Consider the following 27,118-nt stretch of genomic DNA (forward strand, 5'->3'; position numbering starts at 1 on the left):
CCAGAGGCATCCAAGGAAGTGGGAAGTAAAGACAAGTGAAGAGTACAAGGGCCAGAAACAGTATCTAAACAAGGAGAGCTGCTCAACCTTCTTGTTTCAATGGGGCTAGGATGGGGAGCTCCAAACTAGGATAACCACCAAATCTCCTTCTACTCAGACAGATAAAAACATCATCTAAATGGGATGGAGAAATACTTTCAAATCCTGGCTAAAATTTTACCTTCTACAGGGAACCTTCAATGGACCCCCTCAAGGGTAATACCTTCCCCAGTTTATCCTGTATGAAGCATATTTGTACATAATTGTTTATATTTTGTCTCCTCCATTAGACTGTGGGCAGGGACTATCTTTTGTCTTTTTTCTGTATCCCCAGCATTTGTGTATTAGTACCTGACTTCCCGGTGCTTAATCACCAGGAAGTCTCAGGTAGGATAGTACTTAGATCATGGTAGGAAAAGAGATTCCACGAAGAGCCAGGAGTTATGGATCAATGCTTCAGGACAGCTCAAGTAATTTGGGAGTCATGGTCACTCAGACATTATCTGGGAAGTAAGGGAATCAGAGCAGGTCCTGAACCAGAGCTGCTCGGGTATTTTATAACAAGAGGAAGGATCCCATTCAGGGGTCAGGCAATTAGTTAGGAAACTACAAGTTTCTAACCTATAATATTTCAATTCCAGAAATTTTCAGAGATGGCAGAATTCCAGAAAGGGAGCAGAAAAGGAGACACCAGGAGGGCACAGCCTGTTGGACAGAGGATTAAACCAATAAAACCAAAGACTTGTCCAGATTAAATAGCATCTATCTTAGCCTAACCTATTATCATCTAAATACCCTTCACAGATGGTAAGTCTGCAAGTGACTTTATAACTTCACAGATGAAGAGCTAAGAAACCAAAAGTGGAGGGAAGGTTACACTTCGGGCCTATTTAATTTGCATTTGTGGTAAATGAAACAAAGTATTACTTTTGTCATTCTAGCCAGTCTCCATTTCCTGTCATTTTGCATGTAGTCTCTCCTTTCAAAATTGGTCACTACTGAACAGGCCCCATGCTGTCACCTTGTGGAAAAACCATAAACTGCCAGGCAGACTATATAGTACTGCCTCAGGCCACAAATACAAGGGATGTCTGCTCAGCCTGCTTCCCTTCACTGAGGGTACTGGATAGCAATTATGATCTCCTCCTGGTATTCTTTCAACCAGGAATAGCATAGAATACAGCTTTATTCACAAGCAGAAATCTCTGTAGAACATAAAGTGCCATCAAGTGTTATTGGGAATGACTTCTTGGCATTCTGGCTAAGATCAAGTGAAAAGTTATTAGGTACTTGGGACCAACTGCTGGTGGTTAATGGAAGGAAAACATTAACAATAAGTTAACAAATGCTGCTGATGGTGATTGCCCTGTGTTTTCAAGGTGCTGTAGGGATGAAAATAAGAAGAGTCCAGTGTGGGGTTAATCTAAAGGGATCTGTGAAAGAAAATCAGGAAAAGGAGAGATGAAGGGGAGCAAAGGAAAACGAGGAACTAAGAGAATGAGAGGAATAACACAGACATTATTTTTCCTCAACTATAAAAAGCGCTTCTCAGGATTTAAAAAATTTTAAATCAGAATTGGAACAATGGAGATGGATATACCACAATGTCAGAAGAGAAACTTGGAATACCCAAGTTCAAAGAAAACTGAGGGGGCAAAATCTTTCTTTATAATAATTGGTAATAGGGGGGCAGCTAGGTGGTGCAGTGGATAGAGCACCGGATTCAGGAGGACCTGAGTTCAAATCCAGTCTCAGACACTTGACATTTACCAGCTGTATGACCCTGGGCAAGTCACTTAACCCCAATTGCCTCACCAAAAATAAATAAATAATGATAGTGATATATGTGGGAAAGCACTAGATATGGAACCAAAGACATGGGTTCTAGTTCTCATATGGTTGTTGTTCTGATCTCTCCTCTCTGGGCCTCAACTTCCTCACCAATAAAATAAGGGAGTTGGGTTAAATCACCTTAAAAGTGTATCCTGCTCTAAGATTTAATCATTTGCTTTATGTGAAAAGACTATTGCTCTGTTCTGGAAAGAAATTTAGAATAGGGAGGAAGAAACTACAATGTCCATGCCCTTTGATTCAGAGATTCCACTGCAAATGATATACCCCAAGAAGGTCAATGACAAAAAGAAAGGTCCCATATACATCACAACATAATAGCAAGAAACCATAAAAAAAAATAGCTATCCATCAACTGAGAAATGGCTAAACAAGTTATAACACATTATTATAATGGAATATTACTCTGTGGTAAGAATGATGATTGTAGTGAATGCAAAGAAGCATATAAAGATATATGGAAGGGGCAGCTAGGTGGCGCAGTGGATAGAGCACTGGCCCTGAATTCAGGAGGACCTGAGTTCAAATCCAGCCTCAGACACTTGACACTTACTAGCTGTGTGACCCTGGGCAAGTCACTTAACCCCAATTGCCTCACCAAAAAAACAAAAAAAGATATATGGAAAATGATGGAAAATGAAGTAAGAGAACCAAGAAACCAATATACGAAATGACTGAAATGTAAATGGGAAGAACAACAGCAACAAAAAAAATATAAACTGAATGCTAAGGAATTTGATGACAAGCCTGGCCCCAAAGAAAAGAAATAAGAAAATCCCACCTCCCCTGCTTTCTCAAAGAGGTAGGTGATTGGTATGCACTATATACAATCATGTCAAACTTTTCGGGTATATTGGTTATGCTATTTTGTGGAATTGGATTTTTTCTGCTTTTTCACTCTTCATTATAAAGATGGAGGGATACATTGGGAAATGTAAGTGATACACAGCCAAAGGATATCAATAAAAATTTTTATTCTGAAAATGAAAAAACATTACAGTAGCATTTGATTTGGGAGAAATAGATTGGTAACAATATTTTAGCTATTAATAATAACTTACATGCAATGAACTAATAATGAGTGAGATGAGCAGAACCAGAAGAATTTTACACAGTATCATCAACATTATGTGTTGATCAACTGTGATAGACTAGACTAGATTCTTTTCACGAATACAATGGTAGAAGAAAGTTCCAAAGGACTCAAGATGGAAAAGGTTCTCCAAATCCAGAAAAAAAAAAGGAACTGTGGAATATGGATGCTGATTGGATCATACTATTTCTTTTGTTTTTGGCGCTGTTGTTTTTCTTTTTTGAGGTTTTTTCTTTTTGCTCTGATTCTTCTCAGATAACATGACTAATGCAGAAATGTGTTTGATGTTATTGTATGTATATAACCTATATCAGATTACCTGCCGTCTAGGGGAGGGGAGAAGGGAGAAAAATTGGAAACTGGAAATCTTATATAAACAAATGTTGAAAACTATCTCTAAATGTAACTGGAAAATAATAAAATACTCTTATTTAAAAAAATAATAATAACTTACATGCAAAAAGTGCAACTGTATTAAATGAGAGATGCATTTGCATTAAAAAGCAGGACCAATATTACTAATGTGCATGATCTTATGGCTACTGTGGTAGTATACATACTTGAAAAAGAACTAGAATCTGCTATGATGTTTAAATGGCCAATTTATGAGCCTAATATCTATAGTAATAAAAGTCAACTCAAGAAATATAATGTGCAGGACCCTGTGGTATTGGTGGAAATACTGCCATCATGGAACTTACAGTCTATCTAATAAGGGAATATATGATAGTTACATTAAAATGTATTATGTATTGATTGTATACGAAATGCATGACTAAAATGACATTTCAAGTCTGAAGGGAATCAGGGACAATTTTATGGAGGGAGGCATCTGAATTAAAATTTAAACAAGTGAAAGGCATTCTAAACAGTGGGTACAGTGTGAAATCATGATATCTATGTGGAAAAACTGCGAATACTGTATTGTAATTTGTCCAGATTGTAGGATATGGGGAAGGGAATACTTTGAGGAAGTTAGGATCAGAGGGTCAGAGCTGGAAGGGACTTTGTAGGCCACTGAGTCCACAAATGAGGAAACTAAGGCACAAAGAAATTAAGTGACTTGCCCAGGGTCAAGCAGCTGGCAAATGTCTAAGGCAGGAATTGAAATCAGCTTTTCCTAACTCCAAGACTAGGGCTTTCTCTTCCAAACCATGCTGCAGTGTGATATGGTAGACTGTATGTATGTATGTATGTATGTCTTTATATGGAGAGAGAGAGAGAGAGAGAGAGAGAGAGAGAGAGAGGGGGGAGGGGGGGGCACGCGAGCCAACTTAAGGTATTTTAAACTACTCCTTAAATAGTTGATGTGCTGGGGGCAGCTAGGTAGCGCAGTGGATAGAGCAACAGCACTGGATTCAGGAGAACCTGAGTTCAAATCTACCTCAGACATTTTGATACTTATTGGCTGTGTGACCTTGGGCAAGTCACTTAACCCTCATTGCCCCCCTCAAAAAAAGTTGATGTGGGGGGCAGGTAGGTGGCACAGTGGATAAAGCACTGGCTTTGGATTCAGGAGGACCTGAGTTCAAATTTGGCCTCAGACACTTGACCCTTACTAGCTGTGTGACCCTGGGCAAGTCACTTAACCCCCGTTGCCCCACAAAAAAAAAGTTGATGTGCTGCGGAGTTTTGAGCACAGGAATAACACTTCTTATGTATAGCTCTTATCATAGATTGGGTTGCAGTGATAGGACAGATTAGAAATAATGGAAACATACCCCACTACTCTAACTTCACTGTAGTCTTTTTTGTTTTGGGGGGGGGTGAGGCAATTGGGGTTAAGTGACTTGTCCAGGGTCACACAGCTAATAAGTGTCAAGTGTCTGAGGCCAGATTTGAACTCAGGTACTCCTGAATCCAGGGCTGGTGCTTTATCCACTGAGCTACCTAGCTGCCCCCCATTGTAGTCTTTTTTTTTTTTTTTTTTGTAGGGCAATGGGGGTTAAGTGACGTGCCCAGGGTCACACAGCTAATAAGTGTCAAGTATCTGAGGCCGGATTTGAACTCAGGTCCTGCTGAATCCAAGGTCAGTGCTTTATCCACTGCGCCACCTAGCCGCCCCCCATTGTAGTCTTAAGGAGGAAAAGAGCATAGAAATACATGTAAAAAATATTTAAAACAGGTTATAGGGTGGAGCCAAAACGGTAGAGTAAAGGCAGAGACTTGCCTGACATCTCCCAAATTCCCTTCCGAACAACTTTAAAATAACACCTCACAAAAGGATGGGATAAGACAATTTTCCAGCCCAAGACAATTCTGAAGGTCAGCAGGAAAGGTCTGTCTCACTAGTGTGAGAGTGGAATGAAGTCTAGTGCAGGCCACAACCCTACAAGCCAGCAGTAGGCTTTGGAAGCAACTGAATCATCAGCAGCAGTTTCCAGAGCCCTCAGCCCACAAATGGTGAAGAGGTCAAAGAATTGGTCAGAAGGCGAATACAGGTGACCCTTGGCTGATAGTGGAAGCAGGACTCTAGCAGCGACATATAAGAGATTTAATAAGGTTTAACTGTTTACATTCTTACATGGGAAGATGATACTTGTAACTCCCAAGAACTTTATCAGTTAGAAGGAGTCTACATAGAGAGAGGGCATGGGTATAAGTTGACTATGATGAAATTATATCTAAAATAATAAAATTAAAGGGTGAGAAAGAGGAATGCCCTGGGAAAAGGGGGATGGGAGAGGTAGAATGGGGTAAATTATCTCACATAAAAGTGTGAAAGGGATTTTGTAAGTGGAAGGGAAGATTGTGTGTGTGTGTGTGGGGGGGGTGGTAGACAATGCTTGAACCATATTCTCATCAGAATTGGCTCATAGAATAACAAGTTGCAGCAGATTGGGGGAGGCAGTGGTCAGAAGTAAAACATTTTTGAGGAGGGACAGGGTAAAAGGAGGGAGGGAGGGAGGGAGAGAGAGAGGGAGAGAGAGAGAGAAGGATATACAGGGGAAAAATAAGATAGAGGGGAATACACAGTAATCATAACTGAAAAAGTTTTTACAGTAAGTGTCTCTGATAAAGGCCTCATCTCTCAAAAACATGGAAAGCTGAATTAAATTTCTAAGAATGTCATTCCCCAATTGATAAATGGTCAAAGAATATAAACAGGCAGTTTTCAGATGAAGAAATCAAAGCTAACTATAGTCATAGGAAAAAAAGCTCTAAACCACTACTGATGAAAGAAATGAAAATTAAAACAACTCTAAGGTACCCCCCAAACCTACCAGACTGGCTAATATGACAGAAAAGGAAAAGGACAAATGTTGGAGGGGATGTGGGAAACTGGGACACTAAAGCACTGTTGGAGGAACTGTGAACAGATCCAACCATTCTAGAAAGCAATTTGGAACTATGCCAAAAGGGTTATAAAACCACGAATACCCTTTGACGCGGCAATACCAACAAGGTCTGTATACCAAAAACATTTTTTTTAAAAAAGGAAGAGGACCTATATGTACAAAAATATGTATGGCAGCTCTTTTTGTGGTTGCAAAGAATTAGAAATCATGGGGATGGTTATCAATTAAGGAACGGCTAAACAAATTGTTATATGTGAATGTAATGGAATACTATGATACTATAAGAAACGATGAGTAGGATGCTAATCAGGATAGTCTTTCACGAACTGATATAAAATGAAGTGAACAGAACCAGGAGAACAGTGTACACAGTAACAGTAATACCATGTGATGATCAACTATGAATGACTGAGCTACTTACAATGAAACAGGCTATCCACTTCCAGAAAAAGAAAGATGAAGTCTGAATGTAGATCAAAGCATACTTTTTTACCTTATTTTTTTTCCCCAAGAAGACTAACATGTTTTGCATGACTGCACATGTGTAACTTTCATCAAATCGTTTGCCATCTCAATGAAGGTGAGGGAGGGAGAGAATTTGGAACTGAAATTTTTTAAAAACAAATTTTAAAAACTGAAAATAACACCTCCTGCCTCCCCCCACCCACCCAAAAAAACCCCAAACAGGTTACAAACACTTTAAGGGGGGAAAATGCAAAGGTTAATGGCTCCCCCTTTTTTAAAATCAAATTCTGAAGGTCTCTTCTGGTTATCCAAGTCATAATTATAAATTAATAGGGACACATCTATTTCTGCAGCTTGTTAAATCAACTGTGAAGCAAAATAGCAGGAACGGCTGCTTTACACATGCCCATCTGAACACCAGAGGCTAGAAGTGATGCCACTCATTTTCACAAGGAAGTGTTACCTCTCCCCATGCAAGGACAGGATTTTGTGCTCCCAATTCAGTTTGTGAGGTGAAAATCACACTCATGAGGGGAGATGAAATGAGTCATTCTGTTAAACAGTAATCCTCCCAGCCTCCACATGCATCCAAGTCTCTGGAATCTTAAATACCAGCTTCTCTGCAAAACAACATTAACCCAACTTAGAGTTGGGCTGGCTTGCCAGGCAACTGGAAAACCAAAAACACTCATTTTAGGAATGTCCACTGATTGCCTACTAAATAAGGATGTGAGCTTGTTAGCTAAGAATTGTTCCTACTTTGACACTCAATGTCAACTAAAACAGTAGAGGAAAGTCTCAAACTTATTATATTAATGGAGTCTCTAGCATCAGAAAAGAGGCCACAAAAATAAATGAACTTACCTTTTCCATCTGTTGCTGAGGCTTCTTGTAAATGTCTTATTGACCTAAAAATAAATATTCGTTGAGCACACATTAGCTCGTGAATTTACATTTCTTTTTTCAGGCTCTGCCAATAACTATAACCCGGGACAATTTCTTTAACGTTTCTGAACCTCAAATATATAATCTTTAAAATGACGTGATCTTTAAAGACTGGATTTGAAATCAGAATTCCAGAAGTGTAAGGGACTTCCAAGACCATCTAATGCAAGTCATACATGAACACAAATTTCCTCTGCTACACATGTGACAAGTGGTTGCCCAGTCTTTGTCTGAAGTCTCTAGTGAGGGCAAACCCATTAGCTCCAGAAGCAGCCCAATCCACTATGGGAAAGCTCCATGCACTGGGAAGTTTTTCTTTACATCAAGCCTCAATCTGGTTCTTTGCAACTTCTCTCCTTAGCTCTTAATGCTGCCCATTGAGGACAAGCAGAACAAATCAAATCTCCCTTCTAATTAGACCATCAAATATTGTTGGGTGGGTTGTTTGGTTGGTTTTTTTAAGGGGTGGGGAGAAGTGTGTATATGCTGAAGTCCCTCTGGATGATGGAGGGGAAGGAAATAAGCATTTACATAGCACCTTCTATGTTCCAGACACTGTGGTGAGCACTTTTATAAATATCTCATTTGATCCTTACAACAACCCTCTAATGTATGTGCTATTATTATCTTCATTTTACAGTTAAGGAAACCTAACAGATGTTAAGTGACCAGCCAGGGTCACACAGCTAGTCTCTATCTGAGGTCAGTTTTAAACTCAGGTCTTCCTGACTCCAGGGCTAAGGCTCCATCCACTACACCACCCAGCTGTCTCTAGACACTGTGTAGATATATCTGCCAGTACATTCTGTGGATATTCATCAGATAGCTCTTATTTCTTCTTAAAAAAAAAAAATTAAGCTACAGAACTTACAAAAAGACAAGAGTAGAAAAAACAAGTTGGGCAGCTAGGTGGCACAGTGGATAAAGCACCAGCCCTAGATTCAGGAGTACCTGGATTCAAATCCGGTCTCAGACACTTGACACTTACTGGCTGTGTGACCCTGGGCAAGTCACTTAACCCTCATCCCCTTTCCCCTCCCTCCCCCAAAAAGTTTTACTGATGTATTCTGTTTATAAATCAGCAACTTCTGGATATATACATATTGTAGGCCATGCCTCTAACAAGTTTTAAATGCAATAAACGTGTGGGACAATTAAAAAGAACCAGACTCCAAAGTTAAAAGGATATAACATGCTATGTCCACAGTCGCCATAGCAAAGAATAAGCTAGAAGAGGAAGACATTCAACAGCTCAAGTGAAGCATCTAATGACAAGCCCCAAGCCTTTTTCTATTTCAAACTCCAAGTGTGTAATGGCCCTCCCTAATACCAGTCAAGCCCCAACCACAAACCACCCTCCTCTCCCCAGGGAACAAAGAAAAAGAATGAAGCAAAACCAAAAGACAGATTCAGCAAGTCTAACAGCATGTACAACACTGCACCCAAATCTCCCACTTTCCCAAGGAAAAGTTTTTTATCTCCTCTCAGGGCCCAGAAGGTCACTGCAATTACACTGTGTTCAGCAGCCTTTCAAGTCGATAAACACAACTGTCAGGTTCCCCCCTTCAAGTCTTTCCATCCCCATGATAAACATTCCTATTTTCTTCAGCCAGTCCTCACATGGCATAACTCTGAAGTCCTTTACCATAATGGCTGCCCTCCTCTACACACTCTTCAACTTAGAAATGTTCTTGCTATTGAGGTACCTGAAAATTAACATTGCAGGTAAGGTCTGAGCAGGGGAGACAGAGTTGAACAGGAATATCACCTCTCTTGTTCTGGACCTTCTATTAGTCTTTCTCCCCCCCACCCCCAGGGCAATGAGGGTTAAGTGACTTACCCAGGGTTAAGTGACAGCTAGTGAGTGTCAAGTGACTAAGGCTGGATTTGAACTCAGGTCCTCCTGAATCCAGGATTGATGCTTTATCCACTACGCCACCTAGCCGCCCCAACTTTCTATTAATCTTAACAGAGCCTATATTGCATTCACTTTTTTTGGCTACATACTATATCACGCTATTCACTTATACTGAGTTTGCAGGCAAAAACCTTAAATACCTTTCAGAAAAACTGCTATGTAGCCAGGCCTCACTCATTTTATACTTGTGAAGCTGATTTTTTTTTTCAACCCAAGGCTAAGAACTACTTAATAATATTAAATTTCATCTTATTAGAGTTGACACAATGATCTAAACAGTCAAGATCTTTTTAGACCTTAACTATCCATCCAATACGTTAGCTATCTCTTCAGTTTGTCATCTGAACATATGATAAACATGCCTCCATCCAAGTCACTGCTAAAAATATCAACAAGCACAGAGTCCACCACTATGGAGTTGTGGGGCACCAGAAAAGAAAATTCTTTCAAAGAGAATTCTAACCATTAAAGACTCCTCTTTGGTTCTAATCATTAAACCAGGTCTGAACCCACTGAAATAAGTTGTCACTGAAGTCACACATCTCCATGGTATGAAAGACTTCACTATAAAATCTGGACAAAATGCATCTATCTATCTGCATTCAGGAGCTGGCAAAATATAGCCTAAGGACCAAATCCAGTGGCTGCCTAAGTTTATTTTAAAAATTTAAAAACATTCTTCATTCAAAAATAGGTTGTAGACCATAGCTGGCTGAACCCAATTATGATTTTAAAAAGTATTATTTATGCTATTCTATTTTTCTGTTTTACACAAAAGTCATCTGACAGAACAACCATGTCTGACAAAGTGGAGTTTCTTCTCCTAGTTCCTGGAATCAAGGTTAATCATTGCTTTTAATCTGCCAAAGAATATAAATAGTTTAAAACTTTTCTCATAAAAGTCGAAATAGTTTTCCAGAACAAATAGATTAATTCACAGCTCTAATAATGCATTAATGTGCCTTTCTCTCCATAGCCCTCTATCACTATTTTCCATCTTGGATCATTCATGTAATTTGATGCATTACTTTGCATTTCTCTTAACAGTAGGGACCATTTTTTCTTATGGTGCTGATAGTTTGTATTTCTCCTTCTGAAAACAGTTCATACCCTTCAATTGCTTATCTATTGGGAAATGGTTCATGTCTTATAATTTTTATGTCAATTCCCTGTATGTCTTGGATATCAGACTGAGATGTGATACAAAGATTTTTTTCCCCCACTTAACAGTTTCTCTTCTGGAGCTCTTGCTATATTGATTCTGTTCAAGCAAAAGCTTTAATAATTTCATATAATAAAAACTACTTATTTTGTCATTTATAAGCAATCAATAAATCCACAATCATTTATCAAATGCTTACTATGTGCCAGGCACCTTGCTAGGTTCTGGGGAAACAAAGACAAACTACAATTCTTGTCCTTAAACAACTTGTATGTTGTCACCAGGGAGACAACATATATACAAGTATGGCTATAAAGTATAAACGGGGGGGGGGGGGCAGCTAGATGGGGCATTGGCCCTGGATTCAGGAGGATCCGAGTTCAAATTTGGCCTCAGACACTTGGTACGTACTAGCTATGTGACCCTGGGCAAGTCACTTAACCCTCATTGCCCTGCAAAAAGAAAATCAACAACAACAAAATTAAGTAAATATGGGGTTGGGAAAGATACTAGTAGCTGGGAGGTAAGGAGAGGCTTCATGTAGAGGGCATCCCTTGTTTGGTTATGAATTCTTTTCTTTTCTTTTGGTGAGGCAACTGGGGTTAAGTGACTTGCCCAGGATCACACAGCTAGTAAATGTGAAGTGTCTGAGACTGGATTTGAATTCAGGGCCTCCTGAATCCAGGGCCAGTACTCTATCCACTGTGCCACCTAGCTGCCCCTTGGTTATGAATTCTTCCCTTAACCACAGTTTGGAAAAGTATCTCCTATCATTCTGTTATTTTTTTTTAATAACATGATCTTTTACATTTAGGTCAATTAACAGAAGCTTAAGTAGGCACAAGATGCTAGTCTATACCAATTTTCTGCCAAAATGCTTCCCAGTCTTCCCAGTAGTTCATGTCAAATGGGGACTCTTTTCCATGGTAGTTTGTCTTTTTAGGTTTAGTAACCATTGGGCTACTGTGCTGTTTGACTCTGAATCTTTCTTGTCTAGCTTATTTCACTGATCTATTTTTCCTGTTTCTAAAACCAATACCAAATAGTTTTCATGACTACTAATATATAATTTGAAACCTAGTGATGCTAGGCTCTTTTTATTCTTTTAGTCATTATTTTCCTTAAGATTCAATGTTCCTCCAAATAAATTTTGTGGGTTTTTTTTGGTCAAATTCCATAAAGTAACCAACTGGTAATTTGATTGGTATGTCACTAAAATGATACATTATTCTAGTTAGTATTGTTATATTTATTAGATTAGCATGAACCAAGGAAATCTTTCTCTAATCATTGAGACCTTCTTCCTTGACTTCTATTAAAAGTATATTGGGGGGGCAGCTAGGTGGCGCAGTGGATAAAGCACCAGCCCTTGATTCAGGAGTACCTGAGTTCAAATCCCGGCCTCGGACACTTGCCACTTACTAGCTGTGTGACCCTGGGCAAGTCACTTAACCCCCATTGCCCCAGGGAAAAAAAAGCAAAAACAAAAGTATATTGGGGGGCAGCTAGGTGGCACAATGGATAGAGTACAGGCCCTGGAGTCAGGAGTACCTGAGTTCAAATCCAGCCTTAGACACTTAACACTTGCTAGCTATGTGACCCTGGGCAAGTCACTTAACCCCAATTGCCCCAAAAGAAAAAAGGAAAATAAAGCTTTCTATTAAAAAAAAAAAATTATATTGGGGGGCAGCTAGGTGGCGCAGTGGATAGAGCACTAGCCCTGGAGTCAGGAGTACCTGAGTTCAAATCCAGCCTCAGACACTTAACACTTACTAGCTGTGTGACCCTGGGCAAGTCACTTAACCCCCACTGCCTGCAAAAAAATATATATATATAATATATATATATGTGTGTGTATATATATATATATATATTGGGGGGGCAGCTAGGTGGTACAGTGGATAAAGCACCGGCCCTAAATTCAGGAGGACCTGAGTTCAAATACAACCTCAGACAGTTGACACTTACTAGTTGTATGACCCTGGGCAAGTCACTTAACCCCCACTGCCCTGCAAAAGGAAAAAAAAAAAAAAGAAAAGTATATTGTAGGGATAGAGCACCAGCCTTGGACTTAGGAGGACCTGAGTTCAAATCCAGCCTCAGACACATAAAACTTACTAGCTGTGTGACCCTGGGCAAGTCACTTAACCTCAATTGCCTCACCAAAAAACAAAACAAAAAAAGTATAATGTAGGGGCAGCTAGGTGGTGAAGTGGATAAAGCACTGGCCTTGTATTCAGGAGGACCTGAGTTCAAATCCAGCCTCAGACACTTGACACTAGCTGTGTGACCCTGGGCAAGTCACTTAACCCTTACTGCCCTGCCCCCCCCAATTCATCTTAATCCCTTCATTTTAAAGGTGAGAAATTCTAAATTCGTAACAACATTTTACCAAATACAGTGCATTGGGTTTGAGTGACATGGAGATGCCCTCTGCTGGTTATTTAGGAAAGTTAGCAATTGACCATTTGGCCCTGCTTAATGAAGGAAAACTTCTGCCAAGAGCCAAGATGTGATTTAAAAAATAAAAATAAAAATCAGAGACCAAAATCAATTAACAGCCTGTTAATAAAAGAAGACCTTAAGATAATCTAACATTTACCAGTAGGGAGAATAAGTCATCATAGCTTATAACCAAATTGGACACATTAAGTAGTGACAGAAGCTACCCTAAAGCAAAGCCTGATAATAGCTTACTAGCCAGATAATGACTTAGTACTATGTTCTTTTCACACAGTCAGAATTTCACCGAGATTTTAACTCATTTCATAAGGTTGCCTTAGTAGCTATTCTGATTCATCTCTATTTACCTGCAGCAAATTTTCATAATTAAATTTTAAATTAAATTTACCAACATGATACTATTTCTAATTAGACCAGGACTTTTTGGATTATGGTCTCTACATAGCTGGCAACTTTCACTTATATATAAAACAGTGTAACTGGTTTTATGATAACACCAATTCTTCAGCATGTAGAGATTCCATCCCTTGGGTCCTCCCTCTCCCAATTTTATAGCATTTTTATGAAGTAACATGTCATAATGCAGTGGTGTCAACCTCAGATAGAAATGGATCCATACGGGCTGCATATTGACTTAGAAAACCACGAATTAACATTTTGTCAGACTGTAGTTTCATTTCTTTTGTTAAACATTACACAATTGCATTTTGATCTGGTTCTGGTAGCAATGGGAGTTTTCACCTCTGAGAGTTTGATATTGAGCTCTGGTGTAGCAGATGTGAAACAGCCAGGAAGACTTGGATTCAAGACCCACTTCTACCAAATCCTGGTTTCATGGCCCTGGAGAAATCAATGAACCTCTGGGTGCCCCAAGTCGCTCTCTGAGACGGTAAGTGGCTGAACAGTTTGCTCACATACATTAATAGAAGGAATTTCCTCCCTGGGATTTCCCCACTCCTATGAAATCATAGGTCTGAACCAAAAACAACAACAACAACAAACCCAAAAAACTAAAATAAAAAAAGTTTCCAGGGCATTTATTTGAAAGAAAGAAATCATTTAATCTAGCAGTAAGAAATTTATTTCTCTAACTCTATGGCTCCTTCCTGACACCCTCCCACTTGAGGGCTTCCTGGCAGTACAAATGAAGCCAGACAGGGAAATAAATAAACAAATTTCTCCATGACTGTAAGCATTTAGATTTAGTACCCAAAGCTAATGTGTGTGTTAAGATCACAATGACAGGTGCAAATTGTATAACACTTTAAAGCTTACAAAACATTTTGCAATGATTCATATACTCTTTCACATTCATCCTTGAAATTAACTGCACTCTTTCAGAAGGCAGATTGGCTGGGGATTAGACTTCAGACTAGGCCCATGAAATACAATGAACTTAACTAACCCATTTAAGTATTAAATTTACCACCTAAGTATCACACCTGCCTCATTAACACCATAATCTAACCAAAGGAGTTAAACTGCTTCCTCTGTCATCCATCAAGCCAAGGCTCTGTTCTGAGTCTTCTTCTTTTGGCCTATACTATCCTCTTTTAGTCACCTCATTAGCTCTCATTTGTTTAATGATCATCTCTCTGTAGATGACTCACAGATGTCTATGACCAGCCACAGCTCCGGTCCCTTACCCAATTCAGGAACTGAACTCTCTCTAATTCTTGATGCTTTTTGAATATAACAAACAAAATATCCCAGAGACGTTTCAAATTCAAAATATCCAAAACAAAACTCATTTATCGTTCTTCCCAAACTCTTCCTGCTATTGCTCTTCCCTATGTAAGGGTACTAGAATCCTTCAAGTCTCCTAGGTTAGCAAACTCAGCATTATCCTCAACTCCTCATTCTCCCTAACCCTAGTAAAATCAGTTGCAAATCTTGTAATTTCTACCTCTGCAAGACTTCTTATGCATGATCCGTTCTCTGTATTCACAGACACCACCTATGCTTAGGCTCTCCTCCCCTCTCACCTGTTTTATTACCAGCAGCCTCTCATTGGTCTTCTTCCTCCAAGTCTCTTCCCACTTTGATCCATACTCAACAATCACCAAAGGGACCTTCAGTAAGCACAGATCTGTCACTCCTCTACTCAACATAACTGCAGTGATCCCTACTACCGTCAGTATGGAATATGAACTCCTGTTTCAGCTTTTTTTTTTTTTTAGTGAGGCAATTGGGGTTAAGTGACTTGCCCAGGGTCACACAGCTAGTAAGTGTTAAGTGTCTGAGGCCAGATGTGAACTCAGGTACTCCTGAATCCAGGGCCGGTGCTCTATCCACTGCACCACCTAGCTGCCCCTCCTGTTTCAGCTTTTAAAGCCCTTTACAACTAAAACCAACTTATCTTCCTAGCCTCTTTACACCTTACTCTCCCACCTCTGCTACACCAGAGCTCAACTAAATTGGTTTCTCTGTTCCTCACATACAGTGCTCCATCTTCCATTTCTATATGGCCATCACCTGTGCCTGGAATGCACTTGCTCCTCACCTCCATCTTAAAGAATGTCTCATTTCCTTCTTGAAACAACCAAAAGCACCTTCTCCAATGAAGCCCAACCACCAGTACCCTTGCTCCCTAACCATTTTGCATTTTGTGTCTGTGTGTAAATTCTATGTCCCTTGATGGAACATAAACTCCTTGAGAAAAGGGATGGTCTCACCTTCTGTCACTGTATGGTCAGGACATCCCACAGACACTGGCACTTAGCAGACACATAATAAATGCTTACCAATTGTCTGAACCTTAGACAGAAGTACCCTAAAGATTATTTATTTAACTACATGGAACATTCTATTATTATCTTAGGACACAGTCTTTAAATCAAAGCAAATTAAAAGAAACAAATCTAAAGGCTAATGGGGTTTTTTGGCACACTTTTAAGAAAGCCAACCATTCTGAAGATGGTTTCCATGCTGAAAGCTGTCTTTAGTTTTATTTTATCTATTTCACTTATCTTCTTTTTGGCAAGAAAATGCTATTAACTGGAGCTCTTTTATCTAGGAAATAGATGCTCTATCACTAACGAGCCTGCATTTTCAGAATGCTGTGAATGATAGCTGTTACTGTCCAGATGAGCACAGACTTTCAGAGGTGCTACATGCTGCAGATGGGACACTCCTGGTTTACTCACCATACCACTGGGAAGAGTATGGCTCCACAGCACAGCAGGTCCACCAAGAACAAAGCATCTTTCCACAAGCCATACTCGGTTGTTCCCTCCTCAGTTGATTCTATGATGATGTAAGCCACATTTGCCAGGACCTGCAGAACATGATAAGTCACTGAATTCTGGGGCCAGCTAGGTGGCACAGTGGACAAAGCACCGGCCCTGGATTTAGGAGTACCTGAGTTCAAATCTGGCCTCAGACACTTGATGCTTACTAGCTGTGTGACCCTGGGCAAGTCACTTAACCCTCATTGCCCTGCCCAAAAAACAAACACACAAGCATACAAAAAGAACCCCTCTAGCTCCCCACCCAATCTTTGTGGTTTAGGCAAACTCAGCCTTGGCTCAGGTTAAATTCCCCAGCAGGTGAGAAGTTGGCACTTTGCGGCCCATGGCTACAACTCCTACAGATCCAAGATGACCCTTTCATAGGTCTCAGAAAGTTTGATATTGTGCAAATGGTGACATTAGTGACCCAAAAGGGGGGAAAAAAGAAAGCTCCAAAACTCCTCTCTCTTCCCTCAAACAAAAAAAAGTTAGTTTTAGTTCATTTTAAGGCATTGTGCTAGTTGCCAGGGATACAAAGACAAAAGGAAAAAGACTCTGGCCTCAAAGAGTTTACGGGGTTAAGAGAGAGAAGAATCAAGAAACCTTCCAAGAGAAGATGGCACATGAAGTAAGCTTTGAAGACAAGGTTTTTTTGAGAAGCAAAAATGAAGAGGAAGTGCACTGAAGGCCTGGGGAAGAGTTTATTGGAATGCAGGAAGACAAGAGATAAGTATGTCAACTTTGGAGAGCAACTAGGAGTCAAATTTGGCTGGAACATAGAGTTCATAGAAGTGAAAAGCATGCAATAGGCTGGAAAGGTAGAGAGAAGACAGAGAATAAAGGGCTTTTATCCTGGAGGCAAATGGAAGCCACTGCAAGATGTTGAGCAAAAGGGTGATATGCTCTGACCTGTACCTTTGAAAGATTATTTTGGCAGCTGTGTGAAGGATAAGTTGGAGTGAGAGAGGATGGAATCAGAGACACCCATCATGGGGCTATTGCAATAGCCTAAGTGTGGGGTGACAAGGGCCTCAAATACTATGTGCTAATTATATAAGTGGAAGGGGATGGATAGAGAAATGTTATGGAGGTAGAATTTACAAGACTTGGCAAGGGAACAGATAAAGGAAGAGTCAAGGATGACTCTGAGGTTACAAATATCTGGGTGATTGGAAGGATTGTCATTATCTTAATGAAAATAGGGTCACCTGAAGGAGAAGTGTGTTTAGGGGACAAGGATGAGCTCTTTTTTGGAACATGCTAAGTATGAGATCCCTATGGTGTATCCAAGTAGATAAGCAGTAGGCAGCCAACAATATGTGACTAGAGTTCAAGCTGGACATACAAATCTGAGAGATATCTGTACAAAGGTAAGTGAACTCCAAGGAGTTGAAGAGATCTCCAAAGAAGCCTGTATAAAGAGAAAAAGGTCCAACACAGAGTCCAAGGAAATAAGCACTCTAAGGTTGTCATCATTGTCATCGTCATTGTTTGTCCTTCATTCTCTAAGACAACCATAACATTGGGGTGATGTCATGACTTGCACTGAATTATATTTAAGTGAGGGAGAGCTGTGCAAGTTTACCAACCAATCTCATTCTCTCCTCCAGAGCCATGTGGGTCCAGTGGCAAGTTACATAAAAGGATGACTGGAGATGGCCCTGAATGTTTAAGGCAATTGGAAGTACTTGTATTTTATATTTGCTTTGTATGCATACATGATGTCTCCCCCTATGGAACAGAAATTTCTTGAGGGCAAGGGCTTGCTCATTTATATCTTCATTCATCTAATACCTTGTACAGTGCCTAGATCATACTAGGTGCTTAACCAATTCCTGTCAATGCACTGACTGTGGAGAAGGCATATGGAAGGAGGACAGGGGTAGAAGGGGGAGGTGTGGGTAATCCAGGGTTGAGAACTAACAGGACAGAAACAGTAGGAGGACAAGGTGGGAAAGGAATCAAGAGTGAACATGTATAATCTAACTGATCAACTATAAATGGGGTCCAGACTGTGAAGAGAAGGAAGTGGGACCAAACAGGGAAGGAGAACAGGATGGAATGGAAGGACTGGAAACTGTAGTAGGAAGAGTAAGTTTAGGAACAATGAAGTGAAGCAAAAGAGGAATTCCTAGGTTTAAAATCATGGAGGCAAAACAATACTGGATGATGATAAACTCAAAAATGGAACTTCGGGGAGGGGGGGTAGAGGGAATCCACTGAAGATGCAAATGATGATAATGGAGGACTTATGAACTGATAGGTCCAGATATTTGAGAGGACATAAATGCATATGTTAAAGTTCCCATGTGTGAAGGTAGCCCTCAGGATGGAGAGGAAAACTCTAAGCTATATACTCCTTGAGAAAGGAGGGAGAGTGATCTGTAGTCCATATAATTATGGGAAGAAGGCTCTAGACTAGATGATATAGATAGATGCAGTGAACCACAAAGGAGTTGTAGCTGAATTATATTGTCAGAGGGATAATACGGAATGACAGAGTGGGAACCACCAGCACCAGAGAGGATAGCCAGAAACACAATGTTTTCTACAGCAGGTCAGGTTTCCTAAGAGCAAAAAGATGGCAAGAGTGTGAAAAGAAGAGTTTAAAGACGATATTGATCCAGCTACTCTCAAAACAGACCAGCTCTTTTCATTTTATTAATTTTGTCGGAGCATTCTATTCTTGAGTTTTTGACTTTATATTTTAGTTTATCGCCAGTAGTTTCACTTCATATGAATATTTCAATTGGGAGATTTAAGATAGCAAAAGGTCATGATGTGGCTTATGCTCTGAAGAAATTTACAATTTAAATATTCCAGATTACCCATGATACAGTGGTTTATATGCTTAATACCATGAAAAATCCACAGTCCCAGAATAGTTTTTTGACTTTCCCCTGACGACATTGCCCAATCACTAATGTAAATATACTGTTTTATTTTTAAAATCTTAAGTGTAGTTCCTCTTTTTAAATGGATTAGATGTGAATTATTTCTATGATTTAAGTAAAAATGTTTCATTTCCCAATATACAAATTATTTTGAAATGTAGGGTTTTTTCCCCTTACTCCCAGTTTCTTTCCTACCACCTTGTTCTTTTACAAGTCCCTTCACTAAGGTCCAATGAACCTTAAACCTATGTATCTACTGTTTTATTATATAAATTAAGAAATAAAAAACAAAATTATCTGTTAAAGCCAGAATTTCACTTTGTTCTGCAGCTATCATTCTCAGCAGGAGAATCAAACCACTTTTCATGCTTGTAGGTCTTGATGTGCAAATACTCTTCCTAGATTACCACACTGCACATCCAGCATGTGCATAGGCACATGTATGTCTAGGCCCGCCCAGTTTCAGAAACAGTATTAGAAGTTGGTTTAAAAGTCTAAGTCAGTAGGGGCAGCTAGGTAGTACAGTGGATAAAGCACTGGCCCTGGATTCAGGAGGACTTGAGTTCAAATCCAGACTCAGATACTTGACATTAGCTGTGTGACCCTGGGCAGGTCACTTAACCTTCATTGCCCAGCAAAAAAAAAAAAGTCTAAGTCAGTAAAAAAGTATCTTCCCTGACTTTCTTATCCAGATTAAAACTGAAATCAATAAGTACAATTTGTACCACTAAGTTAGGGGTTGGTAAACCAATGCCTCAAGGGATATCAGTGCAGAGGTATAAAGTTGCCTCACCTGCAGTGGGATGACAATCATAAAGATCTTTTTGTCTTTATCAGAAAGGATGTGTTTGATGAAAGCCCAGCCAGTACCAATGAGTGCAATAGTAATGAACAATAGTGCACCTTTCAATCTGAAAAAGAAATTTTTAAAGATTTTAAAGATACCAACAGGTCTCACCGTGTCCAGTAATATTTTAACGTGCATTTCATTACTTCGCATGTTTTTTGCAGAAAAAGATCTACAAAGTGGTGAACTCTGACAGATGGGTAACTAGCCTTATTCTGGGCCTGCTACTTGATCGTTCTTATTATTATACACTTTCTCACTTTATCCAGCAGCCCCAAAATAGCAGCACCAGGATCTGGCATTCTTCCATGAGCTGACCACCTGTCCTGTGAGCTTCCAAGCCTGTGTAACAATTTTCTGAATATACTGACAGCTTTTCTTCACTGAGGCAGAGAGCAACAAGCCTAAGTACCACATGAGTGGATAATCATGTTTATGGCAGAATCTTACATGGCATTTCAAAGCAGCAGTATTTAATGGATTATCTTTATTACTTACAGGTGAGTGATGTAGTAAACAACAGCCCAACCCTCTATTGGAAATCCCTGAGAGGAGATGTAGTGGTAATCAATCTGAAATCACAGAGCACAGTCATTTCAAAAAATTTCAACCCGAGATAAGTTACCACACAGAATCCCAACCCATCAGACATACAATTCCACTTAAAATAACATGCAGATAATTTAATTACTATAATACACTTAATACAATGCCTCTTCACTGGTCACATTTAACATGTATTACACTGGTAACATGTCAGGCCAGTTTCATAAATCCTATACAAAGGTATAGTTTCACATAACTAAAGACTCACACAAGTTGAAGGGATCAAAAAGGACCATCCAGTCCTTCAGGCAGACAAATGTGAATTACTCAAGAGAGACAGCTGTCTCTTCTTAAAGATCTTCAGAGACTACGCCTCAATAAACCTCTTCACAAGCCTTCACCAAAGAAATGTAAACACATCCTATGAATCAACTGGCCTATATCTAGATTAGCACTCTTGGAAAGTGACTAACATTTGTTTCCAAGTTTATATTTCCTAATAAAACAGAATCATAAGCTATGGCAAGAACTACTTTGAAAAAAAAATCATCCTTTCCACATCCTAAAAGACACATGCCTTATGATATATTATCCAGATCAGCAGAGAAAGAACTCTCTTATGTAGGTCCAAAAAAGATAACTAGAAATATCAAAACAGCTTTCATTTGCTCTAAGGTCTTAAAGAGATAAGTTATGATTCCTAACACAAAATGTATGTACACAATAGTCCTGAACTTTGAAGCAGTGCAGACACTACACCACTCTCTGAGCACATAGAAGGCACTTAAAGATTATTTGGGGAGTAATCAACAGTTCTCTTTTTTTTCCAGGTTCCTATAGGGTTGAGTCATTAAAAATTCAACTCAAAGTCTAATTTTGAGCTATAAACATCCTAGATGCACAAACCATTAGCTTAATTTTGATGGTTCAACTTTTAAAATATTCATTTATCTATAAACAATAGCAAGTATATTAAAATGCAAACTAAATTGCCCTTTCTTATCATGAACTGCATCTCAGAACAGGGAAAATGCAGGAATTACAGTAAATGGTGGAAATGATTCAGTAGGTGGCACTTTCATCTCAGGAAATGGCAAATCAATGTTTCAGGAGGCATTTGGGAGAGAAGCTTATGCTATAGGTATGCAAAGAGGTTTTATTGTCTGGAGGAGTCACAGGCATTAGAATTATGAAGATCTTCTTTAAAAGGCATTCAATTCATATCTGTTACCCACTTAACCCCTCTCCCTTCAGTGTAATTTAATCATCCACTCTTTCTCTTCACTTACAAAAAAAAAACAATGGAAAATGGACATTAAAAATGTTATACATACTGCGTGGAACACCAAGGACAAAGATTTTGTGAAGGGGAGGGCTGCCATCAACCAGTGAATCTTAAAAACATCATTCCTATGAAAAAAAGGAGAAAAATTGAGGAAACATCTCACTGTCTCATAAGGAGCTGCAAAAGGCTACAAGTATCAGATTAATTTGTTAGAAACACAGTCAATAAAATCTAAGTGAACTACAAAAATTGAGCCACTGCTATCAGTGGGGTTGGCTTCCACAATGAATTCTTAAAATCACCTGAATTGCCAGTCATAGTCTACATGGGGGGGGGGGGGGAAATGGCAAGGCAATGAGGGCCAAGTGACTTGCCCAGGGTCACACAGCTAGTAAGTGTCAAGTGTCTGAGATCAGATTTTAACTCAGGTCCTTCTGAATCCAGGGCCAGTGCTTTATCCACTGCACCACCTAGCTGCCCTGCCATAGTCTACATTATGACTACAATGGTCAGCAATGTGGAAACAAGTGCTATAGACAAGAATCTGTCCTATAATTAAGCTGAAGGCACAACCTAGAATATTTACCTTCCTGGATATCTGGGTCAATTTCTTATTTTAGTGTCTACTTGAGAGTTCATTAAAGGATGCAAATAAGAACAGACCAATCTCAAAGGCACACCACTAGATGGCATTAAGATTTATCCACAATGTGAAGCCACTCAACTAACAGCATGCTAATTAAGGCAATTCAGGGCCCTAACAGTTGTACTGGCTTATATCATTCTTTTTCTGTGACCCTTTCTGGCAATTTGTGAGACTAGTAGGTAATGAGTATCACCTTCTATTTTCCTACCTTCCAACCCTCTCCTTTCATTCAGGATATAAAGTGGAATAATCTTAAAAAGTGATTCCTTTCCTTTCTTGAACTCTCATAGCACTTTGATTTGTACTTGTCTTAAGCACACTGGCATTGCTCTATTGTTATATATGCCTTAATCCCTAGCCTTGCACAGATCATAATCTTACTTATATTTATATCCCCTTAGACATCTATAAAAGTACCTCACACACATATACTACTTCATAAATGTCTGCTGAACTAAGCAAATTGAGTCACACTGGCAAAGAAAAGAATCTAAAGCAATGATAATTCCTGTACCACCAAAATCAACCATCACATAAGTAAGATTTCACTTTATCCCTTTAGCCTCAAGGCCAACCACTGAAAGAAGACTGACATAAAAGGCAATATTTTTCGAAAGATCAATTTTTGTCATATAAAAGGAGTTAGCATGACCAAAAAAAAGTGCATACAGAATAAAAAAGGAAAGATACAGCAGGGTGGAGGGAAGAATCTTTGTTCTAAGTATTTGATACAAATCGACATCTTAAATCTATAAAGAACTGACACATTTCTAATAATAAGATCCATCTGCCTAATAGATAGGCAAGCAGTCAAAAGATCTGAACAAGCAGCTCTTGAGAGAACACATTTTTGGGGGTTAGGGTATGGGGTAGAGAACAGAAGGTAGGTACAGATCTTTGACTTTCGTATAGAACTCCCAATATGGAAATTCCCTTCAATGCCCTACTGGCAACTGTTTCAAAATTTATAGTCTTAAAGTTCTCTGGGCCACTGAGAAAACATTTAATAACTACCTGAAAAACTACTTAAAGTCACTAATAATAAAAGAAATGCAAATTTAGAACATTCTGAGATACTATCACATATTCATTAAATTACCAAAGATAGTTCAAATTTATAAAAGTCAATTCCTATAGGGCTATGGAAAAATAGGCACATTATTAATACTGTCAGTGGAACTATTAATTGATACAACCTTTTGGAAAACAATGTGACTGTATATAGTAAGAGCTAGAAAAATATTCTGACCCTCTAAGCCAGTGAGCCCAATAGTAGGATTAACCTAAGGATATTTTTCAAAGAGAAAAAAAAAGTCTTTTCTGAATAAAATATTCATAGCAATATTATTTGTAATAGTGAAAAATTTGGAAAGAACCCATATATCTCATGACAAAGGAGAAATTCAGTAAAGAATAGTATATGGGAGCAGCTAGGTGGTGCAGTGGATAGAGCACCGGCCCTGGATTCAGGAGAACCTGAGTTCAAATTCGGCCTCAGACACTTGACATTTACTAGCTGTGTGACCCTGGGCAAGTCACTTAACCCCAACTGCCTCACCAAAAAAAAAAAAAAAAAAAAAAAAAGAATAGTATATGAAAACGATGGGAGTTATTGCACCATAAAAACCGACTGAGATGAAAACTATAAAGATATAGGGAAACCAAGGCCCTATAGCATTAATTCAGTCATTTTTCAGTTGTGTATGACTCTTTGTGACCCCATTTGGGATTTTCTTGGCAATAATACTAGCATAGTTGGGCAGTTAGGTGGCGCAGTAGATAAAGCACCGGCCCTGGATTCAGGAGTACCTGAGTTCAAATCCGGCCTCAGACATTTGACACTTACTAGATATGTGACCCTGGGCAAGTCACTTAATCCCCATTGCCCCGCCCAAAAAAAAAAAGTTGAAAACTATCTCTACATGTAACTGGAAAATAATAAAATACTTAAAAAAATAATAATAATACTAGTATAGTTGCCATTTCCTTGCCCAGCTCATTTTACAGATGAGTAAAGTGAGTCAAACAGGGTTAAGTGACTTGCTCAGGGTAACACAGCTAGTGTTGGATCTTCCTGATTCTAGGCCTGACACTATCTACCGCACCACCTAGCTTCCCCATAATGAAGAGAAATCTAGATTCAGAGTCAGAAAGACCAGGATTCAAAGGCTCACTCTGACATACTGCGTGACTCTGGATATCTAAAGTCACTGAACTCCCAGTTCTCCAAGAAGCTCTCCAACTTTAAGATGCTGAGGAGTTGCTGACTGGCATTGGTAGAAAGGGTTTCTTTACGAGGCAATCCCTACACCAATGGAATCACAGAGGACCTGAGTTCAAATCTGACTTCACACGACACATACTAGCTGTGTGACTCTGGGCAAGTCACTTAACCCTCATTATCCTGTCCAAAAAAAAAAAAAAGAAAAAGAAAAAAGTAAAAGTGGAACAGAGCCCATCACTGTGTCTGTACTTGAAGCATTTCTAATTTGGTCATCTTTGCCAAAGCCTGTGCTCTTCAGCCCATCTGCCATCTACTTAGGAAGCCAAGGGTCACCTCCAAACCATGATAAAGCACCAGTATACGACTTTGGCAGAGAAATAACAACAGCAGCAAGAATGATTTTTTAAAAAATTAAGATAGTTCAGAAAGGGACACAAAAGTAAACAGGAAGTTTCTGTTATTTTCCTAAAATTAACACACACTAAGAATTGTAAACAATATGTTTACAATTTCATGTACAATATTCTTTTTTGTTTGTATGTATGAAAGGATTTTTTTGTGATGGTTACTAAATATAAAATAAAATATACTTAACTATTTATAGTCATAAATCATCCGAACTGACCTAAGTGAAACGACTATCTTAAAATCTCTCTGCTGACCTCCAACCTTGCATCTCCACCTGCCTTTCAGAGATCTCAAACTGAACGTCCAGTAGATATCTGAAACTAAACACAGCCAAAACTGAGCTCATTACCCTTCCCCCTAAACCCTCTCCTTTTCCTTCCTTTCCTTCCTATTAACTGTAGAAAGCAACACTATCCTCCTAGTTCCTTAGGCTCAGAACCTAGGAATCATGCCTGACTCCTTACTATCTCTCAATCAATAAACATTTATTAAGTGTCTGCTATGTGCCATGCACTGTGCTAAGCATTGAGGATACCAAACAGGCAAAAGATAGTCCCTGCCCTCAAGGAGTTTACAATCTAACAGAGGAGACAATATGCAAATAAATATATACAAAGCAAGCTACATTCAGGATAAATAGGAGATAATTAACAAAGGAAAGGCACTGGAATTTATAGGGGTTAGTTAAGGCTTCCTGTGGAAGCTAAGATTTTATTTGGAACTTAAAGAAAGCCAGAGAAGTCAGTAGTTAGCAGAGGAAGGAGAGCATTCCAGGCATGGGAGACAGCCAAACAAAATGCCCAGAGCTGAGAGATGGGGTGTCTTGCTCATGGAAAACCCCCTCCATGTCCAATCTTTTGCCAAAACCTGTCAACTTCACTTCTGAAACATTTCTCAAATATGCCCCCTTCTCTCCTCTGACACTGTCACCACCCTGGTTCTTGTTGTTTGTCCTTCATTCTTGAAGAGGACCATAACATCGGGGTGATATCAGGGCTTGCAACGAATTGGATTTAAGTGAGCGAGGACTGTGCAAGATTACCAACTTCACTCTCTCCTCCAGAGACATCTGGGTCCAGTGGCCAGAAATACATCAGGATGACTGGAGATGGACCTGGATGTTTGAAGCAATTGGGGTTGACTTGCCCAGGGTCACACAGCTAGCAAGTGCCTTAGGTGAGATTTGAATTTAGGTCCTCCCAACTTCAGGGCCAGTGCTCTCACACCTGGACTATTATTGTAATAGCCTGCTGGTGGGTCTGCCTGCCTCAAATCTCTCTAAGCCGTCCTCCAATTCAGCCACTGAAGTGTTTTTTCCCCAAAGCTCAGGTTTGATGATGTCATACACACATATACCCTACTCATTAAACTCCAGAAACTCCCCTATTGCAGGATCAAAACCAAAATGCTCTGGCATTCAAAGCCCTTCATAACCTGGGCTCTTCCTACCTTTCCAGTGTTCTTATACCTTACTCTCTACCACGTACTCTTCTAGCCAATGACACTGGCCTCTTGACTGTTCCCCAAATAAGACACTCCACCTCCTGGTTCCAGGCACTTTGTCTGACTGCTCCCCAAGCCTGGAATGCTCTCCCTCATCAACTTCACCTACTGACTTCTCTGGCTTCCTTTAAGTCCCAACTAAAGTCTCACCTTCTACAGAAAGCCTTTTCCAACCCATCTTTATTCTAGTGCTCCTCCTCTGTTAATTATTTCTTATTTATCTGGGGAATATAGCTTGCTCTGTATTTGTTTGCATATTGTCTCCCCTGTTATAGTGTAAGCTCCCTGAGGGCAAGTACT

The 27,118-nt window shown here is 39.5% G+C and overlaps 1 protein-coding gene across 2 annotated transcripts in view; it reads right to left on the minus strand.

The window, feature by feature from the left end:
- The window catches only part of GPR107 (G protein-coupled receptor 107), a 104,875-nt gene that overhangs the window by 41,905 nt on the left and 35,852 nt on the right, over positions 1 to 27,118 (minus strand). For both annotated transcript variants that reach the window (XM_043981440.1, XM_043981441.1), the window contains 5 exons: positions 22,087 to 22,162; positions 20,705 to 20,778; positions 20,153 to 20,270; positions 16,382 to 16,512; positions 7,612 to 7,655 (listed from right to left, as the gene is read on the minus strand). In XM_043981440.1, coding sequence (XP_043837375.1) covers positions 7,612 to 7,655; positions 16,382 to 16,512; positions 20,153 to 20,270; positions 20,705 to 20,778; positions 22,087 to 22,162 — 443 coding nt within the window. The remainder of the gene's footprint in view (positions 1 to 7,611; positions 7,656 to 16,381; positions 16,513 to 20,152; positions 20,271 to 20,704; positions 20,779 to 22,086; positions 22,163 to 27,118) is intronic.

This window comes from Dromiciops gliroides, chromosome 2 (assembly GCF_019393635.1).
Source record: "Dromiciops gliroides isolate mDroGli1 chromosome 2, mDroGli1.pri, whole genome shotgun sequence".
NCBI classification, from domain to species: Eukaryota; Metazoa; Chordata; class Mammalia; order Microbiotheria; family Microbiotheriidae; genus Dromiciops; species Dromiciops gliroides.